The 11,429-nt window shown below is 38.1% G+C and overlaps 1 protein-coding gene across 1 annotated transcript; it reads right to left on the bottom strand.

Annotated features, from left to right (window-relative positions):
- Positions 1–2,394: 2,394 nt before the first annotated feature.
- On the bottom strand, positions 2,395–11,145 carry LOC119413435 (hyaluronan and proteoglycan link protein 1). The gene is made up of 4 exons (XM_037680484.1): positions 10,905–11,145; positions 5,889–6,218; positions 3,176–3,484; positions 2,395–3,027 (listed from the first exon to the last, which is right to left on the bottom strand). Exons 1-4 carry the CDS (start codon positions 10,993–10,995, stop codon positions 2,729–2,731), a joined length of 1,029 nt encoding a protein of 342 aa, XP_037536412.1. The 5' UTR covers positions 10,996–11,145; the 3' UTR covers positions 2,395–2,728.
- Between the last annotated feature and the right edge of the window lie 284 nt (positions 11,146–11,429).

Here is an 11,429-nt window from a genome sequence, read left to right on the forward strand (position 1 = left end):
CGAAGCGCGGTTCAGCAAGAGTGGCGTTGATTGGTTGGAACATGATCACGTGCTACTCCGCCAATCCAATCATAACGCTCGGGTTCCGAAGCCAGTGAATACAATTCTTCTTCGTGTTTTTTATGGCAGAAAGTAAACAACTTCACAAGTACCGCCACCTACTGAAAATTAATGTGTACCTCCGTAATTCAACGCAGAATAAAATTGAATAATAACAATAATAATAACAATATTCTTCAAATAAATAATAAGGTAACTACTAAAATTTGTAAAAAAAAAAAAAAAATGAATAGAGGAAATGCATGTGATATAAGAATGATTATTTTGATGCTTTTATGTCAATTTTATACTTATTTTATACTCATTTTATATGCAGCTTCACTGTGCAAATCAGGCCTTGTGCTGCAGAGGGTGATGTGCTTCAAAGGAATGTAGATAAGTCTCCGGGAGTGTTCTTACCGAAAGACTTGGCCCGTCTGGCGGTTACAACGACCCGGAGTTTTCTGTAAACATGTCTTTCATCCATCAGGCTTGTACGCAAAGGCCTTGGGTTTGAAAGAAATGTTTTAAGAGCCATCACTCTGCTGCACAACTGCCTTGATAACGGGTAAACATGTTTTGCTCTGCCTGCACGTCACCCAGCCAGAGGGGGAGTATAAAAGTGTAACACTCAGAATAAGAGTTGAAGTCTGCTGTGGATCCTGATCCGATGCCCAGCCTGAATTGATGTTACCTTCTCACTCGGACTGAAATGGCTTCCCGGTCTGGTGTCACGGTGGGGGGCTTTTTACATCACTATCTGATTTGTACTGAATGTACTTTTGCTTCACTGTATCTGTGGCAGTTTAATAAATGACACTTATTATTCTAGCAGAAACAGCGAGTGAGTTTTTATTCATTGCTCCGACCATTTTCCCCGAACCTGTATTTTAAGATAATTTCATAGAACAGCATGTTAAAAAAAATGATGTCTATATGACATCCAAGTCTGACGTTATATTGACGTACAAATGTCAAAGACGTCCAAAAGCGGACCTTGTTTGCACGTCGGGGGGACGTCCAGAATTGGTCTTCGACCAACGGACCCAATATAGACGTAATCTGGACGTCCACTAGACGTCTAATGTTTAGTGGGCAATGGTACTAATTTAATTAATATTTACCGCATTTTACCGGTACTACTTGACTTCCGGTCACATGACCTCAACAAGACTTCTGGGTAGTATTTACCAGTAAATATTTTTTTTAATAATTTCAGTTACGTAGGTGTTTGGCACTGTTCTGTTCAGTGATTATGCTTAGATAGTTATTGTGTTCATTTTGAAGGTATAATAGTGTAACCATGAGTCAGACAGCGAAGTTTCACAAAGACTCATGATGATCATGTAGAGTGAGTGTGTGTTCAAAGCAAACTATATTCTGTGAACTGCCATCTGATTCTTGTACTATAAGAAGAAAAGGTACAGAGCTGGAGCAGACTGGGGACACAGATCCCAAAAGATGAATGGTGGAATGCATGCGGTTAAATAACCAGAGCATCTTATTTATGTACAAAATTATGATTTATCTTATATTTAATAAGTGTAGTTTAGAGACAGGTGTGGTCATTAGCCCGAGAATTACGGTAAAACGTACAGGATGCTGCTTCTCAACAGGGACTGAACATCACTGCCTCAAATTTCTGCTCAGGTTGTCCCTCTTTCACATCATGCATTGTGGCGTTATTGTAGAAAAAAAAAACACTTTGGAAATAGAATCAAAAAGTTTTAATATTTATTTTAAACTGCAATGTTGCCAAAGGACATGGGGAAAAAAACAAACATTAAATTTCCTTCAATTTTCATGTGTGCGAATGTTTAAATACAGATCTTCAGAAAGCGCCAACATGTCATTGGCAAGGGTTAGAAAATATGACGAGTTTAAAAATGTACCACAAAAATTCAAATAATTTTGTCAATGGCTACAAATTATGTTACTGACTTCAAATTGTCCACAAAATTATAAATCACTCATTTCTGTTAAAACATGCTGCACAGAGACTTAAACTGCTTTCTGACCGTTTTTAAAAGCTGAATTTGTTATAATGGGAAAATGTATTGAAATATAGGCCAGACAAAACCAAATATTTGCATTTATTCTTTTTGCAGCTGATTTGATCACATCTGTTCTGATTTGAGACATCACAAATATTTTAAAATCTACAGGAATAAAAAAAACATTTTCTAATTCTAGAAATCAAACGTTAATATTAGTTTAACATTTCTATAATAACAGCTTAAGTTTAAGCCACATTATGTTTGTCACATTGAAATCAGTTTGTTTTTTTACTGATGTGATACTCAATATGAAAAAAAATTACAGACATATTTAGAACAGCACATATTCTCTGCACATCATTAGTTTTGCACTCAAGCTTAAACTTGACACATTTGAATTGTTTAATGGCGGCAAAATCTTTTCATGGTCAACAAACTTGTCTGTCACAAGAATTGTGTTGCTCTATACCCTAAACTCTGGTCAAATAATTCACTGCAAGAAAAGCGGAAAACATCTAATGGCTACAAACATGCTGTTTATTGCATACTGGTTTGAAATGGAAATTATTTTAGTGTTATCATATCATCATACGGACTTCATACTAGTTAATATCCAAAGCCTATCTGCTTCATTGTTTCTATAAATGAGTGGGTGTTGTAGCACTTTGGTGGTTATGGTTTCTCTATAACATTTAGTACTCTTGCTGATCAGCTTTGTAGCAATAGACACCGTAAGACTTGACTTGTTTGTCAGGGAAACCAACAAAGCGCACTGCAGCTTCAGTGGGGCTGCAGTTCTTGCGGGGCCTGGAAATGGGGTACCGGACACTTCCATCAGCCAGCCAGCCAGCATCGCAGCGATCATAGCCCTCGAGCTTCCATGCAGCAAAAAGGTGTCCCACCTTGGCGATCACTGCTCTGTCATCGATGCACGCCTGCACAGCCTCGTCATAGGTCAATCTGTCTGGTTGAACCAGCCAATAGAAATGACCTGATGAAGAAAAGGCAAACTAGTTAAGGTTAGATAAGAAAAACGTTGACCATTGCATTCAAGAAGCTTTGGCTGTTCTATACGGTCAACCGAATATTCTACTGTAAATAACAATGTAAGAAAATGGAGACAAAAAAGTAAAAAATACCCTTTAATGAGGAAGCATAGCAGAACACGTCAAAGCGTCTGCTCTGCCTGTTTTGACGTCCATAACTTCTGAGGCCAGGCATGCTTTGGGAGCCACCACATGGTTCTCTGGGTTTGGTGATAGGGTACTGCACTGTACTATCATTCAGCCAGCCGGCGTTGCACCAGTCCAGACCATCCATCCAGGCCTTGTACAGCTGTTCAAAGGTGGCAACTACAGCACCCTGATCTATGCAGGCCTGCACAGCGTCGTCAAAGTTCAGGTTGTAGCGGCCATGATGGGGGTGGTATGGGAATACAACACCTGAAACTGGCAGGAGATTTTTTTTAGGGCAACATGTCAGCCTAATAGTCTGATTGAAGGAAATACTTAATATAATTTCTGTGTAAGCAAGTACTTTTTAAATAATATTTACTTAAAGGTATACAAAACAAATGTATTTGTTTTTAATGCTTGCCAATCTCTGTTATGTTAGGCATTTTTCACAGATGTAACTAAAAGAATGAAAACAAACAGCATGTTTAAAACAAAAGTCTAATATGAATACATGTATAATAAGTGCCCAAGAATAGATTTTCAATTAGTTTAAAGTTATGCGTTGAAAATGTGTGAGTATGTCCAGACAAAGTACCGGTTCACTCATTTGTTGAAGCTTCATTTGTAAATTCTAAGCAATTTAATACTCATTTGTAAATTCTAAGCAATTTAATACTCTATGACCTAAAAATAAATCTAAAAACTTTTTTAAAATTCAGCAAATGTTTAAACAATGTGATTAGTTGTTAATTAAACATTACAAGATTGTTTGATTTGTTTGAAACAAACAATACAGAACAAAAGGTTTAACACCAATATGTGCAGTATATATTTTTGCATTCTTAAACAGTAAGTTATTTATTTTAGCCATAACAACATGTTTGGTTTTCAGGTGAAAGTTTGAGTTTCAGATGTTCAACTTTAGAAAAACTGGAATCATCGCCATCGTGGTGTGAGACTGATTTGCTGCTCTGATTTGGGACAGTTTTTTATTCCCCAGTGGAATATCAGGAGAAACTGGGAAATGCAACAGGATTAGGACCACAAACATTAAAAAATAAAAATCGTTGGTATCAGTATTAACTGCATGCTTAGAAAATGACTGTGATGCAGACATTATAGAGAAAAAAGATAATTTGGACTGCTCATAAATAGTATGTCTATATCAAAAAACAGACATGGACAAATTGGTTTTCTCAGATCATACCATTGGTTGGTTCACTAACTATCTCTCAGATCGAAGGCAATGTGTTCAACATAATGGTACTTCTTCAAGTTGTTTAGTGGTTAACAAAGGTGTACCACAAGACTCAGTTTTAGGACCCACCCTCTTCAAAATCTACATAAGTAATATAGGTTAGCTCATTCCTGATGCATCCTTACATTTTTATGCTGATGATATGGTTGTTTATTGATGAGCTAAAACAGTTGTTAAGGTTTTCCATCTTTTGCAATCTGCTTTTGACATCATCCAGTCAGATTTGTTCCATCTCAAACTTGTACTAAACACCGGAAAAAACAAACAGATGTTGTTTTCAAACAGGAAGTCAGTTCCAGCACTCCTTCCCTCGATTTAATTGTTGAATGGTGTCCCTATTGAGTTTGTCGATTCCTACAAATACTTGGGTATCTTGGTCGATTCGCCTCTTTCTTTTAGGCTCCACGTCAAAAATTTGGAAAAGAAACTGAAAGTTAAATTGGGTTTCTTTTAGAGAAATAGATTCTGTTTATCTCTGAATGCTAGGAAACACCTTGTAACTGCGACTTTCCTTCCCTCCATTGACTATGGTGGCATTATTTACATGAACGCCCCTACAAGCACCTTGCAGATGTTAGACGCTGTCACGGTGCACTAAGTTTCGTAACTGTCTGTAACTATCGTACCCTCCACTGCACCCTGTATTCACTGGTTAACTGGTCATCTTCACGCAGACTCTCTCACTCTTTTTCTTTTACATTTTATTGTTGGGCGTAACTGGGACCCTGTGCGCACAATTTTGTTCCACCCCATGTACAACATGTGGTGTAAATGACAAATAAAGAAACTCTGACTCTCACTGGTACATTTTCATCTTTAAATCACTTCTTGGTCTGCTGCCTTCATACATCTCCTTCTACATGTCATTGCATAAGTGCAACTACAGCGTGCACTCTCAGGACATTATTACCTGCAGTGTTCCCTCAGTGAGGACTGAACTAGGCAAAAGGGCCTTCTCCTACTCTGCTCCTGTTTCCTGGAATACCTTGCAAAAAGATCTGAAGCTCTCAACCTTGATCTTTCTTAAGTGGCTTGAAACAACTGCTAAGTTCATGGCAAAAACCAATGCAGACATGTTCCTGTTTTTAGTTTTCTGCATCGCTTTACACTGAAGCTGTTTTTCTTTCATTTTTAATATAATTTTCTTTCATTTAATTTTCCCAATTTATATGCTTTCTTTTATGATTGTCTACTGTTGTCATCATTCTTTGTTAAAATCAGGTCTTTCTTCTAAATGAGTCTTTGAGGCTCGTTGAGACTAACCTGTATAAATAAAGTTTGAATGAAAGACAAAAGTTTTTTTTTTAAATCGTGTTCAGAAGAATTCAAATCTTGTCTTATATGACCAGAAACAAGACCATAAATCATTATTTTCAAACTGACAGTTATAAAAGTAACAATGTAAAAATGTATATTTACCCAGAGCTGGACCATTTTCTACTTCCAAGATGACATCTTGTATTATGTCTTCCACTCCATCCAGGATTTCACAGCGGTATCTTCCCATGTCATCCATGGAGATGTAAGTTATTATTAGGGAGGCGTCGTCACCATCTGAGTCCTGCAGAAAGACTCGATCCTCAAAACTTCCGTAAGTCTTCTTATGGATTCCCATTGATAACAGGACATCTTCATTCAGGGATTCATCTTCTCCCACCTTCATCCATTTAACTCTTAAACTGCCGAACATTGAGCTGTCTGATGCCCCTCTGCAGGGCAGAGTGACATTGTCACCTATTTCTGCAATGACTGGAAAAGAAGGAAAAATACAATGTTACTGGAACTAATCTGACCTGGAGACAATTCAGCACTCATCAATAACAATTATTGGCTACAATGACTTTGGCTATTTTTGCGTCTTTTGATGCAGCCAAGTTTTGCGACTGGGTTTGATCTCTATGGATAATATTTTGTTTGTAAATGGTAATAAACAGGTAACTGATTTATGTAGACAGCATGCAGTGTGCATCAAAGACTCTGGAGCCTGATTCATTTACTTTAGTACTTCAGTCTTCAGCTTCCACAGCCAGTCATCCTCTTGATCTTTTCCCTGCTGCTGTGTATACTGGCAATAGGCCTTTGGTTTTTCAGCATTAACTTTCAAAATGAAATACTTTTTCTTTATGTGTTCCATCTGATTCGTGTTAAACACGAGAGGTTTTTAAATGAATAGCAGAAATCATTTCCTCTGAGCAGTGATCTATGGCTTCCCTGCCCAAGCGTGTCCAGCCTTTAGCTCAAAAAACTGAGGGCCACCTCTGTCTCACCATGGGTCCCCATCATCTTCCTGAACTCCATGATTAGACCTCACAGGACTTGCTTACTTACCAGACCCCAACCAGCAAGTGCTGGCCTGAACCCGGCAGTAATGAGCAACAGATGAATGGCTGAACAGAACCCTTGACTCCCCTCTGCGTCCACACACTAACACACTACACGGGTTAGTTAACACTTCTACAGTCAGTTGTCACCCTCTCTCTCCATTTCTACTGTGTCTGATTTATGTAATTTTACATTCTCTTAGTGAATGCTTTGTGGTAATAAGACAATCTGCCTCAGATTTCTGCTTTAGAAAACCTGAATGTAAAAAAAAAAAAAAAATACATGCTGACATGTCTCCAGTAGCACATCTGGAATACAGTGTCCCTGGCTGTTCAAAAGGAAGCATCATATCCCTTACGGTTGGTATGAGAAATAAAGGGAGCTGCTGGCTTGCTGCTGCTCAACCCAAACTGTTGCACAAAGACCGATATGAAAGAGGTTTATAATAAAATCTGTATCTAAACTTTACTGCTTTTGGAGTTTTGTTTGAAGTCTATTTTTGTTTCATTTAATTTCTTTCGTTGTGTGTCAAATTTTGAATCCCTGCTCTAATGATTATGTTGCTTCCTTAATGTGTTTTTTGTGTCTGTTTAACCTTATGTGCAGTTTTGTGATTCAAGGGATGCATTTAAAGTCACAGATCTAGCTGTTTTAGTACGACTAGCTCGCTATAGTAACTCCTGTTGCAGATGCTGAGGTTTAGATTTTAACTTTCAGTTTTCATATAGATATTTTCTGTAAGCAAAGCAGATTATTAGATGAGGTAACCCATAACACATGCTAATTTCTTATGATGAATGTTGTTAAAACCACTAAACTGAATCACATATTTAAAATGTTAATTGCATGTGTCCCATGGCAACATATGCATGTTTTATGTTAGTGATGCAACAAAAGATAAATAATTTAGTTTTCTCAACCTAATTTATTGCCGAGTCTCACACTGATTTATTATCTTTACATGTTTTTGAATTTACTATTTAATGTGTTAGTGCACCCAAACTTTTGTACTGAGGAAAGATACAGTTATAATTTGTACTTTTTATGGAAGCTGGCAAAAAAAAAAAAAAAAGCCTGAAGAAAGAAGCCTAAACTAAAAACAATATTTGTTTATTAGAGTTTAAGACATTGATGAAGGAGCTAATGCAAGAAGACCTGAAAAAGTTGAACCTGCATCCAACACTGTCCAGGTTCTGTTTTCTTCCTAAAGCATTTCAGTTTTATTTTTTTCTTCTTAGACGACCTGTTTATTCAGTTGTTAGATTTGTACACCTGTACAAAAAGGTTTTTCATGTCCTCTTTCTTGTATGTAACAGTGTGATGCAAACTATTTCAGTTAAACTGTACAGTACATTCTTTACCTTCAGTGCCATTAAGATTATCAAGTACCTCTTCACATCGATTCAGGAGAATCACTGCTAAATCTAATCTGTTGCTCAATCCCACCTCATGCTCCCTTCTACTTAGCTTTTCACTCATAAGCTCATATTTGCCAGCAACTTCTTCTGTCACTACATTTTAAAATTTATTAGCGCCACTCATGTCTGGTCAACAAGCTGCCAGGCACTTTATAAGGTTACACCTTAATTGCTTATGACTAATTTTTTTTTCCACAACAAAATGCTGTTAAAAATATAGATATTTGTTGCAAATTTTTCCAGTGAGAAATGACTCAACATTTCCTGCCTCGTTAATTCTCTGCATGGGTAGCGGTAGCATGCGGTGCAGCTGAAACCTGAGAGTGACTCAACAGCTCATCAAAGCGCTCGCAAAAGGTGATGTCAGCATGCACTCCCAGAGTGTGATGCCACTCAACTGAAAAGCCAGAATATTTCCAAAGTTCTTTAAAAAATTTTTTTAATGAGAATAGAGCAAACAAAGGTGTTCACTGTCCTGTCACATAGATACTTTATTTTGTGCAAAGTAGAAAATCAGCCAATAGCAATTCTGCAAAATCAGGCACAATGATTAATAAATATAATAATTCCAATGTAAATATCATGTTAAAATAAGTTTACACTCTTTCCTGGTCCTGTAATCAACCCTGTCCTGCAAGGTACAAATGACCATAATGCAACATCCAGTTGAATTCAGCATCATGGTTGAAACTGTAGGATTTTTATTTTAGAACCAAAACCTTCAAAGTTACCATCTATTGTGAACCAACATGTATCATTTTGCATACAGAGCTGTAATTAAATTCTGCAAAACAACTTCTAACAGATTTTTTTTGAAGAGTCCGGTTGGTAATGAGAACACTGTAAAAATCTAAGTAAACCCACATGTACAGGAATAAAGCCGCAGCAGCCAAGCCCTACTGCCATTTTATTACCAAGCACAACCTTCTCTTCCTCAGTAAAAAAGTGTCATTAGCAAATAATCAGAACCATGTGTTTCTCTGCAACACCGAACGTTACGTCTGTGTACTGAAACTACATTTAAGTTGTTTAAGCCAAGAGCACTGATCAATTGTGGCCCAGATCCTAGATGTAAACACCTGCAAATCTGAAAATTGCACTTTGCCTATTTACATCACTGTGTGCCACACCCTTTAATGGAGCAGTGAGGCAAAGGATGGCTTGCAACATCCCACAGCTTTTACTCTCTTCTTGCTGTTGGCTCGTGTGAGGGTGAGAGAATTAACAAGCGCAGCTGGGACAAACGCAGCAGGCTAACTCCTTCATACTAAGTCCAATAAGCTATTGTGTTCTGTCATACAGGATCAACGCAATTATGTGTTTTTGTGTGGAACGTGCCATCATTTGGGCACATATCTGAAATTATCAGTATAAATCAACAGGAGTCAGGGTCAAATTTTAAACTGAGAATGAAACATCTAATGTAACTCTATCAATATCTTATTGTAACATTTCCAGCCAAGCTCCCTTTTTCCACCCAGCCTGACCAACTAGGCTGAGGCTTCAAACCAGCAGCCGCAGTGAGCGTTAGACTTAACGGACTATTACCTCACAGGGAAAGAGAGAGTAATTTGGCTACTGTTCAGTATGGGGCTCTACACGTTCGGCTGTGGGTCGTTAATCTTCACTCGGCTCTTGTCAGGTTGGCTGTTGCCATGGCTCGTTTCCAAAAGCTCCCAATGTTACAGTGAGCCAGTATGCCAAAGGACGGGCAACACCCCGTGAACAGACAGGCTGCTCTTATTACAAACTTTAAAAAAAAAACGCACAGAACAATGATTGATCTGACCGCAGCTGAGCAAATGTTTTATTATATAATGCAGACAGAGAAAAGTCATTTAAAGTGCATAGAAACATGACATCACCAGCTCGTGGGAGAAATTTCAATGACTGGAGAAAAAAAAATGCTGAATCCCCTAATGGTGTGAAGCCCTTTTCCTCACTGTGGAGCCATTTCCTCTACTCCTTGGAAGACAGACAGCTGAAAAACGCCTGATTTTGCATGAACTGAGTCAGCTTGCTTGACTGCTGGAAATGCATTATCACTCTATAACATGACTGCTTTGGAATAGCCTATATTCGTGTTTTACCCAGCTGCAGTAGTGCAGTATAATAACTCACAAGTGCAGTTGGATGGAATACAAGTGAAGGTAAAATTACGTGCAATAAAAACATAAAAAGAGCAAGAAGTAAATGCTTAACCCATGGAAGCTCAGGATTATTTGCTCTTCTAAAGAAGAGTTTATGTCCACACAAAAGGACAAGCACTACTAGCCCAGTTTCAGCCACTGAGGCAGTTGTGACCTACTTTTAGTACAACAAGTGGGATTAATAGTGTGTGGGTCTTGTGCAGTGGGAGCCACCAGTAAGCCCCCATGGTGAATGACAGGGTAATTTATTCCCCAGCCACTCCATGCTGTGGTGGTCTGTATGCAAGTCAACGAGTCAGTGGTGAGTCACAGTGTGTCTGGAAGTGTGTTACCCCAGAGACAACTCTGTTAGTCTGTTCTACAATGACTCTGTTGTTGCATAAGATCGCAGTGGTACCACTTTACTCAGATCTCTTACACAGTTCATCTTCCTCCTGCTCTTCACCCTCATGTACACTGTCATACATACATGTGTGCATTCATTCATAAAAAACACTGAAACATAATCAATGAAACTCAAAGCATTTGCAGAGTTTTCTTCTTACCTTTCACTGGAGTTGGAGAACTTGCCATTTCACTATCTGCACTGCCAGCCAGAGTCAGGAAGACCATTGTAATGCACAGCAGACTCATCATTTTCTCTTTCTTTACCACTTTTAGATTTTAATATAAAAGCCCTTTAAATCAAATGTAAAATTAAAGAAATTTAACTATTTTAACTAATGTCTTTCTAATTCTTGTTCACCTGTCTTTTTTTCCTCTTTGTGCAGCAGCTGCTTGTTGTGGTGCTATAGGAAAAATTTGGGCTTCTCGGAGGTCCAGACAAGTTCCTTTTATTGTAGCCTTGCATGGTGGAGACCACTCCTCCTCCCCTCAGCCCATCACCATTCATCGCTTCTTTACCAGGTCCTCTTTGACACTTCTTATAAAAAATGCCCTCCTCTCTCTTGGGGGAAATAAGAAGGCAACAACGGAATTTAGGCAATTAACTTGCAAACATTTGTACAATCATATAAGAGGTAGAACTTAGATGGTGTATTTTAGGGAAAAGAAGCAAAATAATTTGAACA

The sequence above is a fragment of the Nematolebias whitei genome, chromosome 8, assembly GCF_014905685.2.
Source record: "Nematolebias whitei isolate Nwh7 chromosome 8, NemWhi1, whole genome shotgun sequence".
Classification (NCBI taxonomy): Eukaryota; Metazoa; Chordata; class Actinopteri; order Cyprinodontiformes; family Rivulidae; genus Nematolebias; species Nematolebias whitei.

Excerpts from the sequence above, each read along its gene's own strand:
- LOC119413435 (XM_037680484.1), bottom strand. The coding sequence starts at position 10,995 with ATGATGAGTCTGCTGTGCATTACAATGGTCTTCCTGACTCTGGCTGGC. Across the intron at positions 6,219-10,904 it reads TTCTCCAACTCCAGTGAAAG|TCATTGCAGAAATAGGTGAC; the intron begins GTAAGAAGAAAA and ends CTTCTTTTCCAG. Across the intron at positions 3,485-5,888 it reads AGAAAATGGTCCAGCTCTGG|TTTCAGGTGTTGTATTCCCA; the intron begins GTAAATATACAT and ends ATCTCCTGCCAG.